At 43.3% G+C, this 24,635-nt stretch overlaps 1 protein-coding gene across 4 annotated transcripts in view; it reads left to right on the top strand.

Annotated features, from left to right (window-relative positions):
- Positions 1 to 652: 652 nt before the first annotated feature.
- The window catches only part of Inpp5f (inositol polyphosphate-5-phosphatase F), an 88,442-nt gene continuing 64,459 nt past the window's right edge, over positions 653 to 24,635 (top strand). Inside the window, exons 1-2 of one of the 4 annotated variants that reach the window (XM_060380863.1) lie at positions 653 to 1,017; positions 23,119 to 23,199. In XM_060380863.1, coding sequence (XP_060236846.1) covers positions 921 to 1,017; positions 23,119 to 23,199 — 178 coding nt within the window. In that variant the 5' untranslated portion in view covers positions 653 to 920. Of the gene's footprint in view, positions 1,018 to 1,517; positions 1,864 to 23,118; positions 23,200 to 24,635 lie in introns of those variants that run through there. The other 3 variants (XM_021655430.2, XM_060380856.1, XM_060380848.1) reach the window with 3 other exon arrangements.

Here is a 24,635-nt window from a genome sequence, read left to right on the forward strand (position 1 = left end):
ATACAACTCATCTCCACGGACGTGCAATAATTTACTAATGACTGTTGGTGTCCAGGTTCTAATAGGAAACACCAAAACAGAAGCGGCCTCTGCTTAGCGGAGGGCCCACTAGGGATAGACAGGGCTGCATTTCTGAGTTTGGGAGGAAATGTACCTCGGAGAAGAAAAGTCAGGTGGATTCGAGGACTTGACCAGGCCTTTCTAGAAGCTAATAGAAGGAAGAAAGGACCAGCATTTCCGTCAAGGAAAGACAGAGAAATGGCTGCACAGAGGGCAACCAACCAGTCCAGCCAGACTGAGTCAGGCCCCAGGTCCGCCCGAGGTCACAGCCCTGAGGAAGGAAGAGTGGGAGAGGGAGAGGAGGCCGGGCTGAAAGAAGAAAGGCTTGAGACGCAGGCGGGGAGGGACAGAACCAGAAACTCGTGGGCGGGGCCAGGGCGGGACCTAGGGCGGGCATTTGGAGAACTACAGCGGAGGCGGAGTCGGCGGGTCGGGGAAGGCGCCTAGGGGGCGGAGCCTAGAGGGGACCCGGGACAAACTGCGGGAGGTGGAGTCGGCGGGTCGGAGGAGGAGCCTAGGCGGAGCCTAAGGGAGCGGGGAGGAACCTGGGAGGGGGCGGAGTCTAGGAGAGCCGGATTAAACTATAGGGGGTGGGGTCTCACGGTAGGGGCGGAGCCTGGGCAGGGTAGCTGCAAGGGGGAGGGGGAAAGGCCTCCAGGGCCGCGGTCGCCCAGGCGTGTTCTCCGCCGGCCGGTCAGGCCCCCGGTCGTCCCCGCCCTGCTCCTCCGTGCCGTGGATCCTCGGCCTCTCCCCGGGGCGCGGACGCTGGTGGTCGCGGTGGAGGAGGACGCCGGCCTCGCTCCCCGGCGGGCGGTGCCCGGGCCGGGGGACCGCCGCCTCCCAGGGCGCGTGCGGCCGGCATGGAGCTCTTCCAAGCCAAGGACCACTACATCCTGCAGCAGGGCGAGCGCGCGCTGTGGTGCAGCCGGCGCGACGGCGGCCTGCAGCTCCGACCCGGTGAGGCGCGCGGCACCGGCTGGGTGGGGCGCGCGGGGGGCGCGGCCCGGCCCCTCCGGAGCCGACGGGGAGGCTGGGCGGGCCGCTGAGGGGTGTCGGCACCGCTCCTGAGGGGAGCGGCCGCCGCCGGCGCGCACTCCTGCCTCTGCGCGGCGGGAAAGGCCGGGCACCCCATCAGAGCATCTCCTCTGGTGTTCGAGGCCTGGGGAGCAGGGAGCGGGTCCCATGAAGCCCCCCGCAGACCTCCACCTCCGGTGGCTTCCCACGGTCCAGCGGGCGCGGGAAGTTCTGGGTTCGAATTCCATCCAGTTCAGTGGCCCCGTCGGCGGGACACTCCCTGTTGACATCCTGAGTGGTTCCCGGTCCCTTGTTAAAGAGTGACTTCAGGAGGGTTACCTCACAGCCCTGGACCGAAAGCTCTTGGGTGACGGACTTGCCATTTTCGAGAAGAAGTTGTGTTGGAAGTCCCACAATCGGTTAGGAGAGGTCAAAGTCTCTAGCTGCAAGTTTGTTTTTTAGGAAACTTTGTTTGCAGTTGGGTTAAGCAGCAGCTCCTGTCCTCAGACGGCTGTCGTCTAGTTACCACTCTGAGGAGTCTGGCTAACTTCTACTTTGTTCGCCAGCGCTTTTTCTTAACCACCCAACATGTTTTTACGTTAGGAAAAGTGAGACTGGAACTCTTGTGAGAGCCACCGCCTTGGACTTTTACCTGTATTCCGGGGGTGAAGCTAGTACAACAGCTTCAAAGGAATCTTGTTACCCCTACGGGATGGTTTCCTAGGTCCTTTAGTGACTTAGTCCCAGTCCTGCTGCCTGCAGGAAGCAGGGTCGGGGTCTTCTTTTCAGGTGAGTTGTGGAAGAGTTGTGAAGGCCCAGAGAGCGGAGTTGGAACACGCGCTCGTACAGAAGAGCCGTTCGGTGACCTCCGGGAACACTTTCGGCAGAGTCCGTGGTGTCCTCTCGAAGGTCTGCTAAATTAAATGCTCCTCCAGAGTGGGGAAGGAGAACTTGTTTTCTCCTCCAGAAATATGAGTCTGGTTGTATTTTCTCGCCATTGTATTTTATTTCCTCTTTTCAGAATGGAGACACAATAAGGCTCTTGGTGACATTGGGATAGATGATTTTGGCAAGTCTCTTGTTTTCTTCTTTATCCCAGTTTGACTACTTTCCTAGCCTGACACCCGCCTGAAGTTTAGAGCAGGGACAATTAGGCTCTAACATTCCCAAGGGCCACATTCCTGGGAGCTGGAATGCATAAATGGATGGAACTTGAAGGACTTTTTTTTTTTTTTTTTACAAGTCAGTTTTCTCTACCAGAAAGCTTAACCCGGGCCTTTTTTGGATTAAACCTTGTGATTTGGGTTGCTCTTTGTCCAAAGTCCATATCAGAAAGCAAACATAAAACTTTCCTTCATGATAAAAACTTTGTTGGCCTGCGATTGGGACGCACACCTTTGGTCCCAGCATTGGGGAGGCAGAGGCAGGTGGATCTCTGAATTAGAAGCCTGCCTGGTCTGCAGAGAGAGAGTTTCAGGATAGCTAGAATTACACAAAGAAACCCTGTCTTGAAAAACTTAAAAAAAAGTTTGTTATAGCCCTCGAAATTTATTTTATCTCATTTCTTGATACATAGCCTATTTTATTACCCACAAACCAAAAATCTAGAGGAAGGCAGAGGCCACCATATCCCAGAATTAGTAGGCTGTTGTGAGCCTTGGATGTTCATGAGCACATGGAGCATCTTTGTAGTTATTAAATAGTTTATTCAAGATTCTAAGTACAGCTATTTTACTAATAATATTTAACCGTCTTGAATGCTCTTTATGCCTTTTTTTTTTTTTAAATCTATACAGGGTTATTTCAAATTCTCTTTATTCTATTCTTCTCTGTTTTTATGGCCAGTTTTGCTGTTGTTTGAAGTGACAGCCATTAAAATCTTTAGTTTTTTTTTTTTTTTTATTGGTTATTCAACAACTGAACAGACTACTGGCCAAGTTTGTTTTTTTTTGTTTGCTTGTTTTTATCACAGGTGGTATTTGGACCAAACAGTGTTGGAAATTGTGATTTTTTACATGTGGCCACCGAACAACCAGAAACAGGAAGTTTTTTTTTTTTTTTTTTTTGAGACATCAGAAAAATAAGTGATAATGATATTTAGGGTTAAAAATGACTATTTCCATAGCTTGGAATAACTGTTACTCTCAGTCCCCATCCTGCCTAGTTCATTGTGTGAGACTCATTCAAGGCCATCCATCCTGTGCTCATCTGCCCTCACTCATGGGGCAGAGTATTGGCCACACTTACTTTGTTTCTAGACATTTCCTGAACTTTGTGTATACTGCAGTTATAACCCTCCCTTTACACATTATGTGACAATGGTTTGCCTGTGTCTTCTCCAGCAGACACTATTTTCTCAACACAAGGCCTTGCTGTACTAATCTTGGTGTCCCTGGGCTAAGAGTGTTTACGATACAGAACGTGCTTTATGATTGAGTTAACCTGAGTGAAGTATAACTCCAAGTTACCTCACACTTAAAGTGCTGCTGTAAAAAAAAAAGATTATTTCTTATGTTTAGTATTCATTTTAGGCCCCATTTTGATGTATCCTCCCTGCCCATCTTGCTGTGTAGGCTAGGCTAGGCTAGCCTAGAGCTCACTGTGTAGCTGGTCTCAAACTCACCAGTCTTTGCTTCTGCCTTCTCTTGACTTTTGGGATGACAGCTGTGACCCATGATTACCTAGGTGAGTCACTGTCTTTTTAAAGGATTTAAAGGATTACCACATCCAATCCCAGCACTCAGGAGGCAGAGGCAGGTGGATCTTTGAATTTGAGGCCAGCCTGGTCTACAGACTGAGTTCTGGGACAGCCAGAGACCCTATCTCAAAAAACAAACAAACAAACAAACAAACAAACAAACAAACCAATAAAGGAAGATTTACTTAATTTGGTGGAAAACCTCCTATTCGTTGAGACATGTGAGAACTCACACTTGTAATTTTTTTTTTTTTTTTTTGGTGTGATACAGCATCATCTTTTTTTCCTTTATTTTTTTCTGTGTGTCTGTGTGTGATAGGATTCCTTATTTTTTTCACACTGTTTAAATTTTTCAGTTTTTTTCCTAGCTAAAAAAAAATTGAGTATAAATACTTGTGTGTTTTTATTTTGTTAACAGGAGTGCGTAATTCTGTATTTTTGTGAGTCGCTGCTTTTTATTTGTTTCTTAGATGCTTACCACAATTGTTAAGTTAATGGCCACCAGAAAAGAGTATTTAGGTTGTTTTAACTTCTCCCAGGAAAGTGATGGAGTGCTGTGTAAATGCTCAGTACTCTCTAAGAGTAGAATTCAACTGACACCAAGACTATCTTTTCATTGAAAGGAAACCAGGAGAAGGGAGGAAGAGGGTGTGAAGAAGGGGAAAGTAACGGGACATGTGGGACATCAAGGTAGAAAAGAGGTTGTGGGGAGAGGGTAAAGGGTACCAAGGAAGACCAGGGGCATGGAGATGATGAGGGAGGAGGAGAACCCACAGGATCAAGTATGCTTGAAAATGCTGCTTAAAAAAACCCTAATACTGTGTGTTAATTTTACATATTTAAAGGATTGTAGCTTAAGAAATTACAGAAGGACATAATACAGTCTACTTTGGGGAGTGGTTATTCGGTCTTCTCCATCTCAAAATTGCTTCCATTCTTTTGGCTTTGTGTGATGAGCAATGTTATGTAATGTATCTCTATGTGTTACCTCATTCTATTCTGAGACGAATGACCACGAAAGATCTCAAAGCACCCGCTATATTTATAAGCATATAGTCCATATATTAGCAAAGTATTTTTTGAGACAGGGTTTTTCTGTGTAGCGCTGGCTGTTCTGGACTTGCACTGTAGCCTAGGCTGGCCTCAAACTCACAGAGATCGGTCTGCGTTTGTCTCCCCGAGTACACCACCGGGCCAGGCTCAGCAAAGTGGAATTTTAAATGATGATAGCAGTACACATTTCTTTTTCTTCTTCTTCTGAGGGGATACTGTCGGAAGTCACACAGAGTTTTCTCGCTCTTCTTACAGTTTTGACAATCAAATTATTGTTTTTTCTTTCTTTTTTTGGGAGGAGTTGAGGGAAGGGGCATATATGTTGCTTTGTAATTGTGGAGGTCAGAGGACAGCGTGTGGTCCCATCCACTGTGTGGATCTTAGGGATCAAATTCAGGTTGTCAGGCTTAGGGGCAATCACCTTTGCCCAGTCACCTTCACCATCTTGCCAGCCTGAGAAATTACTATAGAATTGAAATTCACATGCAACCCATATCTCTTGAGGAATGTTGTGTGTGAAACTGTATTTAGTTTATTTACTATTCTGTGTCCTATTATTTTACTTTAAAAAGCAAACAACTTTTTTTTTTTATTTAGCTCGGGCTGGCCCTGAATCCCCTGAATCTCCTGCTTGAGCTTCTTGAGTCCCAGGATCACAGGCACAAACCACCTGGCTTCCTGACCATTTTTATTAAGTTATAACCAGGTTTACTCATGTCTTTGGTCTTTAATTTCTTTGAATAAAGTACCAGTTTTATATTTTGTACTTTCCCTACCTGTACTGTAGCAAATGGGCTCTTCCATTTAGTTTGTTACCTGCACCTCTACCCAAGACTAATACCAGCTTACAAGAACAGCTTTTACTTGTGGGCTGTTTCCTGAGCCAGACAGTATTCTCACTGTCTCTCTCTATTATTCCATTTCTTTCCACAGTAAAACTCCAGAGGATAGTTTCATTATTCATCTTCTCTTACAGATGAAGTTGAAGCATAGAGGAATAATTTGTCCAGATTCTTGGAGAAAGCAGGAGAGCCAGGGCTTCTGTGCCAGTGTATGCCTTAAAGCCACAGCCTTCAGTACTGACAATGTTGTTTTATAAATATCCCTACCTTGTTGGCTACGGGGTTGTAAGATTTATGTTTTATGGACATCTAGAGCTCTGTGATGCAGCTTATGGGAGAATAAGAAGCCCTCACATGTCACAGCAGCACCCTAAGGAAAGATCATTTCGGGCTGCGTGGCCTGATGGTGGGGGCTCCCCATTTGTTTTTGTTCCTGTGCCTGCCTTGCCTCATTTCCTGCAAAATTAGTTTATGTAGCTGTAAGAAACTCCATGATGTTGTCATTTAATAGACTCACAAATAGTCTTTCAAGCCCGTCTCAGTTTTTCGGGCCTCTCTTTGTGGTTTTTTAGCACACCTGTAGAAGGGGGTAGATCATGAGGTGGATACGGATGTGTACTGGATGGGAACTGTTTCCCCCAGTTATGAGCAACCTGAAACCTCTGTCGGTCTAGCTTTGCGAGAATCCGAGATCCAGTTTCAGGGCAACCTTTCAGAGCACACAGAGCAGAGACGGAATGGAAGAGGTAAAAAAAAAAAAAAACAACCCAACAAAAAACCAAAACCTTTAAGGCTGCCTTTAAAAATGGGAGGAAGTTTTGTTTTTAATGCCTGATTCCTAGATAATTGGGTTCTGACTAGGTCAGAAAGGAGAGTACCATCAAGCCAGCACATAGAGGAAGGAGTGGCATAGGGTAAAAAGATGGATAGAAGGTAGAGCTGCCAGATCTCCGAGACCTCCTGTGACCTCTGTGGGGTTTTTCAGGAACCTGGCTGCACTAGTGCTTTCCAGGGTATCTGCAGCTTGGGACCTCCCAGCTAGCACAGCTCTGGCATGGAGAAAGAATACTTGTCTCTAGACTTCTAGTATTTGCCCTTCATAAGGTCATCTGCCAGTGCTGTATTGAAGTAATTACCAGCCCTGTTCACCTTGTGTAGTTTGAGTATCGAAGGGCTTGTCGGGAGGATTAGATAGAGACTAGGAGGGCCAAAGATTAGAACATTCAAGAACATCGCCTCTGATTCTGTGACGTTTTATTCAGTCAGGGGATCAGTCTAGCTTATAAATTTGTGAAGTTCAGTAGATCTGTTTTCTTTTTAAATGAAAATAAGTGGGACACACGACATCTTTATTCTCCCCCTGACTTGGCCCTTCTGCCAGAAAGGTTGTCGCTGCTAATTCTGATCCTTGTACTTTGTGATGGAGTAGGCTCATGTGTTTGCACACAGATACTAGACTATTGGAGAAATCAAACCAGCTCGCCCGCACTGTTGATTCAGTATGTTCTCATTTTGGTGTGGCTTTGTGGGGATATAAATGTATTAGGTCTTTACAAACTGTGTTGCTCTCTCTGTGTGTCTTTGTTATAGCCTGTCCTATCCCTGTTTGGACGTTTTAAAAACATAACTCTTTAAGGTCTACCCTTCCATCTGCAAGTCTGAGAGGTAACAGTGATATCACAGAGCGTTCGAGAATCATGACTTGTTAGCCGACCTCGGTCACAGTCATCGTGTGTCAGCTGAGAACAACAGAGCAAAGTCGAAATGCCGCTGCTTCTGGCTGGTGCTGACCTATAAGTAGTAATGTGTAGATAGTGTTTTTTTTTTTTTCTTAAATTTTCTTTTGAGACAGGGTAAATAGTATTTTAAAAGTGAGGCTAATGGGATGAGAGCCTGCTATAGAGTGTCCTCTGAAAGGCTCCACCCAACAGGGGATCAAAGCAGGAGCTGAAACACACAGCCAAACTTTGGACAGAGCACAGGGAATCTGATGGAAGAAAGGGGAGTTAGAAGGGCATGGAGAGGACAGGAGCCCTACAAGGAGACTAACAAAGCTAAAATATCTGAGCCCAGGTGGTCCTACAGAGACTGATGTACCAACCAAGGACCATGCATGGAGAGGATCTTGATCCCCTGCTCAGATGTAGCCCGTAGGCAGCTCAGTCTCCATGTGGGTTCTTGAGAAAAGCGAACAGGGGCTGCCTCTGTCATGAACTCGATTGCCTGTTCTTTTATCACTTGCCCCGGCAATGCAGCCTTGCCAGGCTAAAGAAGAAGAGGATCCAGGCAGTACTGATGAGACTTGATAAGCTATGGGCAGATGGCAGCGGAGGGGAACTCCCACTTTCAGTGGACTAGGAGAAGGGATAAGGGGGAAGACGGAAGGGAGTTGGGACTGGGAGGAGTTGGTGGAGGGGGCTTTAATCAGCATATATAATAAAAAATTGTAAAAATGAAAAAAGAAAAAAAAGGGAGGCTAAACATTGGACACCCAGTGTTACAGCACTCAGAACACACTGGCAGTGCCCCAGTTCAGTTGCGTGTGCTGTAGGGTGACTCAATTTGCAGATGTTGGGGGACCCTTACGGAATTGCTTCCATTCATTAAAAAAAAAAAAAAAAGAAAAAAAAACTAGTCTTTTTCGTAAAGCTAGTTGAGAAACAGGTGGATTTTAGGTCAGTGTTCCTGTGGAATGTTTTCTTTTAAATTATTTTTCACATGCCTTCAACCTAGAATTTGGGAGGTAGAGGCAGGAGGGTTAGAAATTTAAGGTTATCTTCAGCTACATGAAACCCTGTCTGAAAACATCAACACATCGGGGGAGGAGTGGAGGGGTAATATGATCAAAATACATTTCTATTAAATTCTCAAAGAATTAATAAAAATTACGTTGAAATGGGTATGGTAGGCAGATCTCTGTGAGTTCCAGGCTAGCCAGAGCTGCATAATGAGATCCTTTTATACAAACACACACACACGTATGTGTGAGATAAAAAACAAAACAAAACATGTTTTAGGTTCAGGTTCTGTCAAATTTACTTTTGCATTTCCTTAACTTGAGATATACTTGTTTGTTTAAGGAATCCCTTTTGTTGTTGTTGGAGACAGGATTTCTCTGTGTAGCCTTGGCAGTCCTGGACTCATTTTATAGACTCAGCTGGCCTCAAACTCACAGAGATCCACCTGCCTCTGCCTCCCAGAGGGCTGGAATCACAGGTGTGTGTCACCACACCGGGGTAGGAATTCATTCTTTTCAAACATCTTTTCCCTTTCTTTAAGTAATACTGAGCTTTAAATTTCATAATTTATGCAATGTTAATATATCTCCTTAGATAGTTACAATGTCTGACTGTAACATTAAACTTTTTTGTGCGTGTGAGTATAAGATTCCTGATGGTTTACATCATAAAACATTACTTTTATGCCAGATACCAGCGTTCTTCTCCCTGCCCTGAGCTCAAGGTGCCTGTCTGCCAGGAAGGCTGTGGTGGGCGTGCTGAAGAGTTTCTAAGGACAGTGGTATGCTAGCATGCCTTCTCAGACTCATTTCTGGAGCTGTGGTGTTTATTCCCCTTGGAGCTTTCAAGTACTCTCATTTCTTGAAGAAGTGGTCTTCTTTTTAATTTAGCATTATATTTCTTTTGTCTTCTGAATTACATCATGATGTCATTTAGGCTTTCAGAAAAAGTGTCGATTAGGGGCTGGAAGTGTATGTGTCTCAGTTGGCAGAATTCATGCCTAGCATGCACAAAACTCTGGGTTCTGTCCTCAGGACTGCATAAAACCTAATATAAAAGGGTGGTGCAAACCTATAAGCCCAGAACTTGGGAGGTGGAGGCAGGAGGATGGGGAATTCAGCAACATGCTCTCCTACTTAGGGGGTTTGAGGCTAGTCTGGGTGACATGAGAACCTGTTTCAAAATAAGCAAGACCAAGTATTGACTGGAGGCTGGCTACTCAATTCGTACTGAAGTAGAAGGATAACAGACTAGCGAAGCAGGCTGCGTGGTCCAGTGGAGGAGACACACCGGGCGTCTAGAGACAGATGCTGACATAGAGCCCGAACACGAAGTTACCTGCAAGATTTGATCGGGGTCTCTTTGAGGTAGGGTCTCATAAGCCCTAGCTGTCCTCAAACTCAGTAAGTAGCAGAAGAGAAGCTTGACTTTCTGATCCTCTTTCCTCTACCTTCATGCCTGTCTGATTAATCTGAGTCTTGAGGTTTGAGGTCTTAGTGGTTCCTGCCCCCTCCCCTGTGAAAATTTGTTTTCTTTCTAATAAAACAGGAAGAAAGGTGTTCTTTGGTTTAACTCTGAAATTCCTTCAGTTATAAATAGCCAGTGATCACATCACCTTTTAAAAGTGGAAAGGCCTCTAGAAGGCACCATGAGCAGTGGGGATTTTACCTTATCAAAAATAATACCTTTTTTCTTGTCATAGGCTCTCTTTATGTAGCCCTGACTGTCCTGAAACTTCCTATGTAGACCAGGCTGGTCTTTGACTCATAGAAATTTGCCTCCCAAGTGCTGAGGATAAAGGGATGTGCTACCATGTGTAGTTGAAATAATGTACATTTTTAAGTACATTTTATGTATGTGCTTTTTATATACATTTCCTTCATTCGGGATATCAGAGGACATGGGTGCTTAAGAGAACAAATAGGATGTACCTGGTCAGACTGTAAGATAGGGTACCATTTTCCTCTGCTTCTCCACTCTTTGGTGTGTGGTGTTTTGTTTTTGTTTGTTTTTATGTCAAAGTAGTTCTTCAACTGACGCCAGGTGAAACAGTGAATTGAAGACAATAATGGTGGTTTTTTGAAGGTGTACCTTTTTCTTGGGGCCCACGGTGGTATACAAGCAAGATATATAGGAGTAAATTAGTTTAAAAAAAGTTTTCAGGGAAACGTGCAATTATTTAAAAACCAGCTCAAAGAAAGGTTACAGCTATTTAATGTTAGAAGTGCTAGCTACTTCTTTCTACACAACTTTTTTAATAGCTCTGTTTAAAATGAGGAAAGGGAAATACCAGTCTTCATCTGTGTTTTGATTTACCTCTCAGAATCCTCCCTCCAGCCAGCCAGGAACTCACTATGTAGCCAAGGATCACTTTGACCTTTGATAACGTGTCTCTACTTCCTGAATACCAGAGATCCAGGAGTACTTTACCTCATTTGGTTTATATAGCACTGAGAATTTAACCTGAACCATGGCCTTGTGGGTGCTGGGCAAGCTCTCTACCTACTGAGCTACATCCCCACCTTTTGTTTTTGGATGTGTGTTTCCTTTTGGTACCTTATTCCAACATATATATATGTTTACAACTTTCTTGTATTATATGTCTTTACAACTTTCATGTATTATATGTCTCATGCATCATTCATGAATCAGTCTGATAGACTAAAACTAAGCTTCTCAAATGAATTCTTCTCAGGGATTATAATCACTTGGGCAAGATTCTAAATGTGCCTGTATGTTAGGATCATGTACAGGAATTTAAAAACCATATTTATGCTGGGACCCCGCCTTGGCCAGTTAGTCATCTCTAGCAGCGAGCCCAGGCATCAGTAGTTGATAATGAGCAGCTTGGATTGATAGCCATTGAGTTTGGTTTTACACCCGGAAATCACCAAGCGCCTGAACTTCAGAATTGGATGAATCCTTCAGCTTGCCACCTGGTAGAGAAATAATTACCATTATGAAGGTTGAGGAAATGTGGATCAAACTTTGAACTTTAAGATGGCACCTGAATGAAATTATTACTTACCCTATTTTCCTGCCTCATTAAATTCTGAGAATTAAAACATGACATGTTAACAATTGGAGCTTTCAGTTCCTCATCTTTAAGCTCTTTTCTTCTTTTGTTTGACTTTGGTGTTAGTGATTGTCAGAGCAATAATAGCCTTTGTCTTTAGCAGGAAGTGAAACTGGGGTCTGATTAGATATGCATAAACTATCTGCCCCCACTTTAAAGACACAGGAGATTTGCTTTTAAAGTGTGTAAAACCTTTGCAGTCCCAGGCTCTTGCTTTGAGGGAGTGCCTTCACTCTGGGATCTTGGAATGAATGACTCATGCTCTCTGCAGGCACACAGTGCTTAATCACTTGTTTTTTGTGTACCAGGAAGAAAAGGGCATATGAAAATAGAAGCTGTGTACTACTGCCAGATGGGCTTGAAATTAGTGGAGACATCGACTTAACGGGTCAAACAGTTGAGCTTATTTCAATTACAGGCTTTGGATGTATGTTATTTTGTTATTTCATAAATTAAAATTTGGCATTATTTCTAAGATGCTATACTTGTGTAGTTTGTAAACAGCTCTTCTTATTATGTAACTTTGACAGTACTGAATTTTAAAACTTTTTTGTAAATTTAAAATGCTTCTCTTTGAATTCATTTGCCAGTTAATATACACGAGCTGAAGGGCAGGTTACAAACCTTTTGGAGCAGTTTAGTCGCATGGGTGTTCTTTGTGGAGGAGTAGCATAAGGCACAACCACTTTCTCTGCCCTTGCAATCCCTTCGGTCCCCAGAATAGCCACTAAAAATATTGACAGGGTCAACTCCTTGGTTGTTGCATATTCCCAGACTAATACCGTCTACACACATTTTCTGTACTTTAGGTTCACTAATGCCAAAACCCATGGATTCTCCATTCCCTGGTCAGTTACAGAGTCTGTTTGGGGCTCACTGTTTCCTGTCCCTTGGGCCATTAATTTGAGAACTTAAGTGAACTTGTTAGGGCTTTTAAGAGATATTTTTGCTAGAGTTTTTAGCTTAGTCTTGTTCACATCTCATCATCAATTATTATTTTTACTGAATTTTTAGATGAAGTCTTACTAGGTAGCCCTAGTATACCACCTTGCCTGACTTAGTGCTTTTATAAATTTATTTAGTATAATTTAAAAAGGTTTACTTGTTATTTCTATGTGTTTGAGTGTTTTGCCTTCATGTATGTATTATGTATGTATGCATGCATGCCTGGTGCCCTTGGAAGCCAGAAGAGGTTGCCAGATTCCCTGGAACTGGACTTAAATGTGGTTGTAAGCTGCCATATGGGTGTTAGGAACCAAACTTGGATACTCTGCAAGAACAGCAAATGCTCTTGACCATTGAACCGTCCCTCCAGTCCATCAATGCATTTATTTTTAAAAGTGCAAGTATAGCAAAGAATGGTATTTTGGTGCTTCTTTAAAAATGACAAAATCTTGGGGTACAGTTGTGGCTCAGTATTAAAATATTTGCCTAACATATGAGGCCCTTGGTTTGATCTCTAGCACTATGCAAAACAAACACCCTTAACATGCTAGTCTTGCTTGTAGTTTATAAAAATAGCCAGTTGTTGGGAGAAATCCATTTTTACGTAACATTGTGTCTTTTTTGTTGAGTAACTGTTGAATGAGTGCCTCTTAGGCATCAAGCACTGTCCCAGGTCACAGGTGCACACAAGTACAAAATAGGATTTGTGTTTTAATAGTCTTTTATTTGATTAGTTGAAAGTGTTTGCACTTATCACAACTATTAATATGCTAGTTCTATCTTTTATTTATTTTTAGAAATTTGTCACGTTCTTTTTTTCTCCCTGTTGTTTTCTCTCTCTTTTAATTGGGTAGGTCAGATTTTTTTCAGGTATTTTTCTGTTGCTGATTAACATTGACACTTGGGGGCTGTGGAGGTGGCTCATTGGATAAAGGTGCCTGTTGCCAAACCTGGTGACCTAAAATTTTCATTTTTAGAGTGATAGGTAAGAAATGACTCTTGCAAGTTGTTCAGATTTTGTCAGATTTTGCTTTTTTGTTTTGTTTTGTTTTTTTGGTTTTTGAGATGGGGTTTCTCTGTAGCCCTGACTATTCTGGAACTTGCTCTATAGATCAGGCTGGCCTGAAACTCAGAGTTCTGTCTCTGCTGTCCGAGTGCTGGAATTAAAGGTCTGAGTCACCATGGCTGACTTCTACATCAGATTTTTAAAAATATTGTATTGTCTAAAGTCAAATAGAGCAGGAGAATAGGCTAGTCTGAGCTATAAATTAATAACCTAGGCCAAGAATGTGTTTCAGTGGTAGAATACTTGCCTAACATGCTCAAGGTCATGGTTTAGTCTCAGAACTCCTTACAAACAAAATAAAGCAAATACAGCATCATCCTGGCACGGTAGTACACACCTTTAATTCCAGCACTCGGGAGGCAGAGGCAGGTAGATCTCTGAGTTTGAGATCAGCCTAGTGAGACCCTGTATCAAAAAAAGAAAAACAAAACAAACAAAAACCCCCTGCACATCCAGTTTGTGGTTTTATCAGACTTGGGACCCAGTATTTATTTTGACGTAGGTAATTAATGTCACTAATACTCATGTCTTTCCCGTACACAGCTTCTCTCCTTTTAGGCTGTGATTCTAGGCTCCCTTGCTCCCACGGAGGAGAGGGAGAAAGCTGGCAGTCATGCTTCACTTGCTATTTGGATCATCGGTAGCTTGCTGACACTCAGACTGGATGTCCAGCTTTAAGCTGCATCAGAACTATAGCTCAATGTTTCTTTTTCTGAGGAAATACAATTCTGGGATAAATCTAGGCATGATGATATCTCCATAAAATATCACCCTAAGACGGCTTTAGGAATTATAGTCTTACTCTAAGATTTAAAAGTGTAAAACTTTAAAAATTAAAACTCTTGTTTTTTTCTTTTATAGTTCTTTTGTTTTAGTTGTTCTGAGACAGTGTCTTGACTGGTCCTCACTGTATGGACCAGAGTGGCCTTAAACTTGTGGGGATCCTTCTGACTCTGCCTCCCAAGTGCTGGGATTACAGATGTGTGCCACCTGCCTCCCTGCTTTTTAAAATACTCTTTTAAGTTCTTAAAATAAAAGTGTACAGGTAAATTATTGAGCTGATGGGATCCCAGAGTCTCAAATACAAGCACGTTTCCATATTGTGTGATAGACCCCGAGCACCTTCACACAATTCATTTAATCCTCATGGAAACCTTGTGAGTTGGATAGAATTCTTTTTACAAAAAAGAAAGAAGGAAAGCAAAGTGAAGCAAAGCTCAGAGGGCTCACAGGTTGCGGTAGAGCTTGGATCCTTTGCCTGGAATACTGTCTTAGCTGTGGCCACACCACATCCAAATATCTTGATTCTGTGCAGCTTACAAATGTTACAGTCAACTCCAAGTCACCTTGCTACATTCCTAGGAATTACCTGGGACTCTGATTTCAAGCTTGCTCTCTCCTGTGTGTTGTCTACAACTTGTCCTAGCATTCAATCTCAACTGCAAATCTATCCTGCTTGGAGGAAAACAACTCCTGGCCTTACTGCCAGTTGCCTGCCCTCGTGAGTTGATCCCTGTGTTCTTAAAACACGATGCTGTCTGCTTTCTGGCCCAGCAGTACTGAAGGTGTCTCAGAGTCTTTTGTGCATTCAGTACATTCAGTACCTGTTATTAAGAAACTTGTTGGATCCTACCATTCCAAGCTACCAAAAACATAGAAATCTAGTCAGGCCGATCAGTCATAGCAGCCAGCCCTGGGAAGGTTAGTCCACCTTAAGCTATGCTAGCTAACGAGACAGGCTGAAGAACCACCCGATAGTGCCGGTCCTACAAGCTTCTGCCCACTGGACTCAGAAAGATGCAACTTTCCCTTTCCTTTTTTCTGTCTCTTTCGGATGCTGACTAGGACCCGAGTGTCCTTTTTCTGGTGCTTCGAGCTTCCTTGCACTCTCTAACACTTCCTTCCCTGCCACGTGTGGCTTGTCTGCCTTGTAGCTGACCTCCATTTTGGTTTAACTCAAATGGCGTGGCTTTTCCCCTTTTCTTCTCCATTCTTTTCCTCCAGGTAGCTGCTGACATTAGCAACTAGTCAGCCCTGGGGGTTTCCCTTTTAACTGTAAAAAAATTATCTTCCTTAAATAAACTTTGGCTTTGCTTGACCTTCACAAAGAAAGAAAGGAAGGAAGGAAGATTCAGTTCTTTGGAGGCTGACAAGTGGTTTTAAATGTTATTTTTTTAATTTATCTGTAAGTGTATGTGTTCTTGCGCACGCGCGCGCATACCTGTGGAGGCTAGAGGTGTAGGATTCCCTAGAAGCTGGAGGTTGTGAGCTGTTGCTGGGGACTGAGTGCAGGTCTTTTGCAAGACAGGGCCATGGGTGCTCCTAGCTGCTGAGTCATCTCTCCAATTCTGACAACAGTTTTTATATGACTCACAGGGTGAAGGGCTTGGCCCTGGACAAGGTCAGTGGCGTTAGGTATGGGAAGAGATGTGTTGATACAGAGGGGAAAGAATCAGTAGGTCTTGATGAGAAACAGAGGCATTTTGTATGCATTGTAGCTTTTGCTCTGGACAAGCTGGACTGATGATAGTGACCTCAAGCCCCATGCAAACGTGAGAGTATACATCAGGGGTATGTGGTAAGGAATGTGGTGTTGGAGATACGTTAGAAAGAGCTCCCTTGGACTGAGAATGGGAAACAGTATTCTGATGTCAACCAGCTGGATGACAGTGACAGTTACTTTACCTGTGTCAGACTTGAAGATCGTGTCTGTAGTAGGCTGCATGAAATTAGTCTTTGTCAGTTTAAATATTGAACCCTTGCAATGTGGTTGCTTATTATCTGACTGCAGTAAACTCTTTTCTGTCTTGAGGTGGCCCGTCTAGATCAGGATCTACTGTGCCATGCGCTGAGAAATACAGAGCTGACCTTAAACGGTCTCAGTGGGCTTCCTGTTTTTCATGAGTTCCTGTGCAGTCAAGAAGTTAGCCAAGTCAATAATTACATATACCGAAGCAAGGTGCTGAGGTAGAAATTTACTATACAAAAGTAGGACCAGTTCTTAGGGTGGAAGGAGTGAGGAATGTGGCTTGAAGACCTTTAACCCTTGTTCTGAGGCTAGAAGGAAGATTAGGCAGAAATGGGTGGAGAGTAGCGGTCCACTTAGACTGAAAGAGGTGGAGGATGGCGTTAGGCCAGATGCTGAGAGTGGAGAGGCAGAGAAGGCCGTGCAGGATAGCTCACGCAAGGGCTAACACTCTTTCTTCTAATTATTTTTTATATATTTTTGTGTGTTTGTTTTAGACAGCATCTCTCTATGGAGCCTTGGTTGTCCTGGAACTCACAGAGATCTTCCTGCCTTTGCCTCTTGAATCCTGGAATTAAAGGCCATCAAGACCCCCACCCCCTTAAAAAGCCTTTGTAAGAAATTTGGACTTTGTTTCCAAGGATGTGGGGGGTAGTGATATGATTGGATTAGCAATGTTCATATTTATCCTTTTTGATGCCTCACATGTCTTTTTCACATTAATGTTGAACTAGGCAAATATAATTTATTTTATGGAAAGGCAGTTAGTATATTTTGATAAACAGAGAAGTATACTGGGGAGTTAGAATAACCCCAAATCTTTATATATCTGCTGGTCTCAAAAATGTAAAACAGTGGGGCTGCAGAGGCGGCTGAGCAGTTAAAAACAGCTGCTGCCTTACAGAGGACCCGACTTTGGTTCCCAGCACCTGCCTGGAGGCTTACGGCCATCTGTAACTCCAGTTCCAGGGAACTGACACTCTCTTTAGACTAATGTTGGTACCAAGCACACATGTAGAAAAATATACATGCAGGCAAATACTCATACACATAAATGAAATAAATAAAGCTTTAAAAAAATCACATAAAGCAAAAACAAAACAAAACAAAATAAAACAAAAAAACCCATGAAGGAGCAAGTTTAAAGCATGAGATTAAAGAAAATATCTCAGTAATTAACTGGTAAATTTAACAACTACAAAGAGTTGAGCAAAGTAAAGTTATTGGTATGATAACCCCTCATGCAAAAATTTTAAATGTTTTCAATTGAAATACATAGTAAAAAGTTTTTGGGTTTTTTTTTTTTTTTTTTTTTTTTTTGTTGTTCTTGTTTTTCAAGACAGGGTTTCTTTGTGTAGCCTTGGCTGTCCTGGACTCCCTTTGTAAATCAGGCTGGCCTCGAACTCACAGTAATCCACCTGCTCTGCCTTCCTGAGTGCTGAAAATTATTTATTCCCCAGATAACTTTTAAATTAATTATATAATTAAAATACTTCTCTTCTACATACCCCCTTTGTTCCCTTTTGAAATCATGACCTCTTGTGTGTGTGTGTATAAAAATAGAGTTACAGTCAGCTGAGTCTACTTAGTGCCATTTGTATTTCTGTGATTTCAGGGCAGACCACTTGATTATTGGATAACCAGTTAGGAGGCTCGTTGCTGAGGAAGGCCGTTTCTCCCACTCTGAGCATCCCTAAGTTTCATGTAGTTTTTTTCTGTGGTGGGACCCCATGATCGTTCTGTCTTCCTCTACTGTTACTGTGTGTATTATCATTGTACTTGGCTAGGACACATATTTAGAAGGCAGTTAGGGATTCTGCTGGTTTAGGTAGGTGGTGGTGGAAGGGTCTCTCTAAGATTTGTGACCTCTCTAGCTCTGGGAAGTTGGCTAGGTGTCTATACCAGGTGTGTGTCCCCTCCTGTTGAGCAGGCCATAAGTCCAATTAGAGAGCTGTGGGTTACTGCCAAGAGATGAATTGTCATTGTGGATCATGGGTATTACAGCTTGGGAAGACTATTGGTTGCTTCCTTTTCTTGGGGGCTTGCATAGCACCTTCTAGTACTGTGAAAGCTAGTTTTCAGGGAGGAGGCTTTCAACCCAGATCCAGCTCAAGTTCTTCTTGTGTCTGAAGTACATACTTCAGCAATAAGATTTACCATCAGCCTCCGGGAGGCAACTAGGAACAATAGCAGAAGCCCATATTGTCTGAGGAGTTTTTTATACTCCCCTGACCAACAACTTGAAAGGGCTTTCACATATCTGGTACTGGGGTTTTTGTTAGTCTCCAACTTGGGGGGAGCATTGTTGGCCCAAGTGAGATTCAGAATATATATTTATATATATGTGTATATATACACATATATATTGTATGTAATCTTAAGTAGATAAACAACATGATTTCATATGGCTTTTTCAGACAACCTTAGTTCATTAGAACATTAGAAAAAAAAAAAGGCTTTAAAAGGCTGTAATGGAGTCCGTGTATGCCAGGCACCCACTTTGTCACTCAGCTGTATTCTTAGCCCAGGCAGTGAATTTTGATATGATGCTCTGGTGAATATATACATATGTGTGTGCTTACCAGAAACAAGCTTACTGAGTGATATCCTTCTCTCCTTCCCCCATTACTCTTGTTTTAAAGAAAGGGTCTTGCTATATCACCCTGGATAACCTGGTTATTCTCTGTATAGCTCAGGCTGACTTTGAACTTGCACTAATTCTCCTATTTCCACCTCCTGAAGGCTGAGGTTACAGGTCTGTGCCACCGGGCCTGGCTCCTGATATTTCTCTTTATGTTGTGATTCGCCCTCCCATTCAATTTTGTGTCACAGCTGTTGGTGTTTATTTCACTACTCACAATGATTTCATATTTATTGGTGGGTTGGCACCATTTTCCTTCAGAACACTGAATTAAATAAAACATTCAAGGCTGGTGTAGTGAGAATTTTGGAATTTTGGTTTCTTTAAAATATGAGTCAGGAGTGGTGGCGCACACCTTTAATCCCAGCGCTTGGGAGGCAGAGGCAGGTGGATCTCTGTGAGTTCGAGGCCAGTCTGGTCTACAAACTGAGTCCAGGACAGCCAGAGCTATTACACAGAGAAACCCTGTCTCAAAACAAACAACCCCACAGAAATACTATAAGAATGTGTTTTGTTTTTATCCAGGTGTGGGGATATGGGGCTGCTTTGCAGCAGCTATGATTTACCTTGTGTTCTAGCAGAGGCATTGTTTTGCCAGCTACAGATAGTTTGCGATTGTATGGCGTTTGGAATTCCGAGAAATTTTCAAAGAGCCCATAAATGTGAGGGCCCTGAGGGGCGGGGTTGGTGGTTTTTGGTCCTATAGGGGGGCTGGTTGCAGTTTGTTAGTAGCCATGGTCAAAGAAGAAACAAACAAATTTGATAGAGGGATTTTTCTAATTCCTCTCTCTCCTCTGTTCTTGTTTCCTATCTAATTGTTATAGGGTGTAAGGGGGGAGAAGGTGGGGGATGTTAGAGAGTCACAAAGTAGCAAAGGCTAGCAACAAGCGGCAACCAACATGGAGCTAGGCAGAATGGGAAATTTGATTTCACATGCGGTAGGGGAAACAGCAGAGGATGAAGGAATGGATTTTTTTTTTTTTTTTTCAAGAAGGCAGCAAAAAATTTACTGTGGCTGCTATCGCTTGAATATCCCCAGCTTTGTTGCCATAGGGGATTTTCTGTTTTTTTTTTTCCTTCTTCTTTGTATATTCTGTTTAAAATGAAAAAACTTTAAGAAAGGCCCAGCAGTTGAAAAAATTGCAGGAAATGGAGGGGTCTGAGAAATAAACAAAATGGCTGAAATATGAACGCAAAAGGGGTCACTCTGCTCTTTTCTGGAAGAGTTGTAGAGTTGGTTGTGCAACTGGAGAGGTTGTGGGTAAAGGTGGGGGCGCTCGGGAAGTGAGGAGCACTGGAAAAGAGAACAAAAAGCCTCGGTACCAGTGACTGGGCAAGAGAGCAGAGTTTCTTGCAGGAGGAAAGAGGAAAAGAAACTGTGCCTCCTGGAGGGTGGTCAGCTCAGAGAAGAGCTGAAAAGGCAGGAGGACAATCCGATGGAACAGCTAGCTTGTTTGGAAAGAAAGGGTTAATCTTGAACCAGCCATACCACCAGAGTTAGAGGAGGGTGCCCTGGGATTCTGAGATCTCCCATCAGTTTTCCCAGGATTAGGACAGAAACATTAGGAAGATTGAGAAACACTGATTTAGGGAGAAGAGTTGGGTTCTCAGGATCCAAAGCTGAATGGACCCAAAACCCTGTCTCCAGGCCTTTTCCCTACACAAAGCCAGGGATCAGCCTGGTTCCCATCTCTCCAGCCCTTGAAGAAGACTTTAAACCAACAATTCTGTCCTCAGAAAAGAGGAGGTGGTTCCGTGTGGCATTGCAGTTATGTACAGACGGAGACCAGAACTGATGCAGAACGGTCCTTCCTCTGGTTGGTTTCCCCTTGGGTTTCAGAGTGTTACTTTGTAATCATACATGACATTTAAAACTTCCTGTTTCAGCGGTTCTCTGTGTGGTTTCTCAGGAAGGCGTTGGAGCAGGTTACTGTGGAGTGTGCAGCCCCCAGTCAGACAGGCAGACCTCTTTGGTTTTGTTTCTTTTGAGACGCAGGCTTGCCGTTAGCCCAGGCTGGCCTCAGATTTATTGTGTATTCCAAGTTGGCCGGAGCTCAAGATCCTCTTGCCTCAGCCTGAATAGCAGCTGAGATTACAGGCATGCCCCACCATTCCTGGCTCTAGACTTTTCTTTTTTTTTAAATAGATAGTGGATCTTTTAATTTTTACAGATTAAAGAAAACTTTTCATTAATTTCTCCCACTTTATTAGGTAGCAATCTTATTCATGCCTTGGTTGGATTGAGTATAGATTTTCACATATGAAAATTAATAAACAGTCTCATAGAAGACCCCTGTGCCCTGATATATTTGGTCCTTGTGGAGCTCCTGTCCCCGCTAGGTCATACTAACTCCCTCTTCTTTCATATGATTCCCTGGCTCTAGACTTTTATTTACTTATTTTATTTTTAAAAAATTTGAGACAGGATTTCAAAACTCCTGGCTGTGAAGACCAGGTTGGCCTTGAACTCACAGAAATCTGCCTGTCTCTGCCCCCAAATGTTTCGATTAAAGGTATGTGCCATTATAATTTTTTTAATTTAAGTTTTTTTTTTAGTCAGGGTCTTACCAGACATCTCTCATGATTGCAGCCCTGTTTCCTGTCCTGTGGGTGATTTGAGTATGTTACTTTTCTAAGCGTTACTTTTTCATTTGTAAAATGGAACTCCTAATGTCAGCCTCATAGTGTTGTCAGGATTGGAAATGAGGGCTGGCAAGATGGGTCAGTGGATAAAGGTACTTGCCTCAAAAGCCTGGCAATCTGGGTTTGATCCCCAGAGCCGATATGATGGAAGTGACTCCCACTAGTTATCCTTTGACCTCCATGTGTGCACTTTGGCACACTTGTGTCCCCACTTTTACTCATACACACACACACACACACACACACACACACGCAAAACAAATAAAAGATTAGAAATGATAACATGTATAGGAGCCTTTAAAATATATGTATTTTTAATTCTTGTGTTAAAAAACAATGAAGTTGAGGTGAGTATGGCTTGGAGGTAGCAACTTGTCCAGCATGAAAAGCCAGGTTTCAGCCCCAGCACTGCAAAGTAGACACAATCAACCAAAGAAATCTGTTGTTTTTTTTTTTGTGAAGATAAAACAGGAAAGACATCTAAGAAATAACAGCCCCAGCTATGGAGGCTGAGGCTGGAGGGTCACCATGAGTTCACAGCCAGCCATGGCTACATAGGGAGACCCTGACTCAAGAAATTAATACATAATGAAAAGAAATCCAAACCTAAATGAACTTAAACACTAGAGTGACAGATATTTCAGTAAAATAAAAATTTAAGTGGTAATAATTAAAATGCCATTTTGTCAGCAGAAAACTCTTAAATTTTAATTTATTATTGACATATGTGCTTCAGCACACACATGGAGGTCAGAGAGCAGCTTCTGGGAGTTGGTTCTGTCCTTCCACTGCTGGTTCTGAGTGTTAAACTCTGCTTTCGTGGTGAGTGCATCCATTCTCTTAGCCGCTTTGCTGGCCTGAACCAGCAGAAATATTCATTCTTGCTCACCTTTTTCAGCTGTTGAACTGTCAGAAATGTCACACTCGTCACTGGGTGTGTAGCATTTTTTTTTTCAGTCCAGGTTGGAGAAGAGTTAAGTCATGTCCTTTGTCCTTACACATGTGTTCTGTGTAGCTTGCTTCTCTTCTGGATGTGTGGTGCAGTATTAACAGCTGCAGTCTGTTCTGTGGTTCAGGTGAGGGGCGCAGCACCCCGTGACACCCAGTAGGTGGGCAGCCCCCATTGGTTTTGTCCGAGAAGTCATGTACAAGGAAAGTGGCTCTCTGGATTCCTTTGTCTAGTAGTGTGGGACTTTGGGGAAAAGTGTTTTTCAGAGTGTGAGCTGATAAATGGACAGGGCCACTCTCAGGCCTTGTCTTTGGACCCAGGACAGTTGGGTCCAGAGACAAGTTCTGCTTGCCCTCTTTGTGATGTAGCAGCCCCTTCCCTCCGCTCAGTGGAGTGCCTCAAGTTTGTTCTTACCCCATAACTACGCTAGTGTCCAGGGTCTTACAGAGGCCTCAGAGCTAATGCTTTGCCATGGATTACTTTTTGGTAATGTGTTCTGTGGGGAATGTTTATAACTGCTTTTTGGGGGGTGTTGATCCCCCAAAATATTTAAAAATTTTTAAAAATATTTTAAAATATGCTGCAAAAGATAGTTTTACATTTTTTTTCTGGTGAATATGTTCTCACAATTGCTTATTTTATTTTAGCCACTGATCTGCTTCTTGCCTGGAACCCCATTTGTTTGGGATTGGTAGAAGGAGTTATTGGGAAAATTCAACTTCATTCAGGTATGTTTTTATAGACTCCTTACACTGGTAAAATTTAACAGGATATTCTGTGACATCCTTTCCAAAGTTGCATGTGGATTTTTTGTTCTAATGTTGTAATTTTGGGTCTTCTCAAAGCAAGTTTGTTTCTATTTAAGTTTAATGAAATGAAAATGAAGCTTTTTGAGAAAAGATGACATGACATTACAATTGTTTTGTTCTTTCGGGAAAAAAAATTTTTTATTCACAAAATTCCTTCTTTGTGCCAGGAATTGTGCTAATTGGCCTAACACAACTGTGAGCCCAAACTGACCCCTTTCCTGCCCAGAACTTACAGTTTAGAAGGGAGGAATGTGTGACCACTGCAGTCCCTGTGTAGTGCCTGGGTGTGGCAGTAGGTTCTGTTAAGAGAAGGTAGAGAAATGCACGGACATGAGGGTAGGTAGGAACACCTTAGCTGGAAAAGTGGGCAGATGGCCACTGGGATGGGCTGGCTCTGGGTCAGCTGCCTAGACCTGTGTCAGTAACTTCTGCCGGAGAAGAGATTGGTCTTCTAGTGTGTGGTGTGGTACTTTCTGGGACCTCTGTCCAAGACGGACAAATGGATGGAAAGTCTGAGTCATTCACCTGGTCCTCACCCGGGAAGCAGACACCTGCTCCCAGGGATGTGAGTATGTGTCTGTGCCGCGTACTCATACATAGTGGTGCCCAAAGCGGCCAGAAGAGAGTGCTGATCCTCTGGTGGCTGCACTGAGAGGCAGGGATGTGAGCCACTGGCAGAAGCTGTGGGTGCTGGGAACCGGAAGAGCAGGGAGCACTCGCAACCACCAAGTCATCATTCCACCTCCTTTATTTGTTTTTCAGAGACAGGGTCTCATCCTAGCCCAGGCTGGCCTGGAGCTTGCAATATAATCCAGGTTGACCTTCAACTTGATATCCCTTGTCTGTGCCTGCTGAATTCTGGGTTTACAGGCATGTACCATTACTCCCGGCTTGCCTGATAAAAATTTTAGTATGATCATGAACTACTGGAGGCTTTGGCATTGTTGCTGTGTGCCTGCCTCTGAAGTCAGTTACACCTCTGTAGTATGCCTGTTGTGACTTTTGTTCATTTATTTTCTTTCCTTTATGATTATTGTGAGTACATGTCTATTTGTGTGTGTGTGCGTGTGGGGGGGACAGTTGGCATGGGTGCCACAGTCCAGTGTAGAGGCTCCAGAACAATTCTGGGGGTTGGTATTCTCTTTCTGCTGTGGGTTCCGGGGGTGGAACTCCGGTCTTCAGGCTTGTGTGTACCCACAGTTGCATGTCGATGGCCTTGGTCTTTTCTTTGTGTGACGGGGCTCATTTTGTAGTCCAGGTTTATTTTGAACTTAGGGTGGTCTTCCTGCCACAGCCTTCCAGGTTCTGGGACTATAGGCGTGAGCTCCTAACACTGTCGTTTTTAAGTTGAAAAT

The sequence above is a fragment of the Meriones unguiculatus genome, chromosome 1, assembly GCF_030254825.1.
Source record: "Meriones unguiculatus strain TT.TT164.6M chromosome 1, Bangor_MerUng_6.1, whole genome shotgun sequence".
NCBI lineage: Eukaryota > Metazoa > Chordata > Mammalia > Rodentia > Muridae > Meriones > Meriones unguiculatus.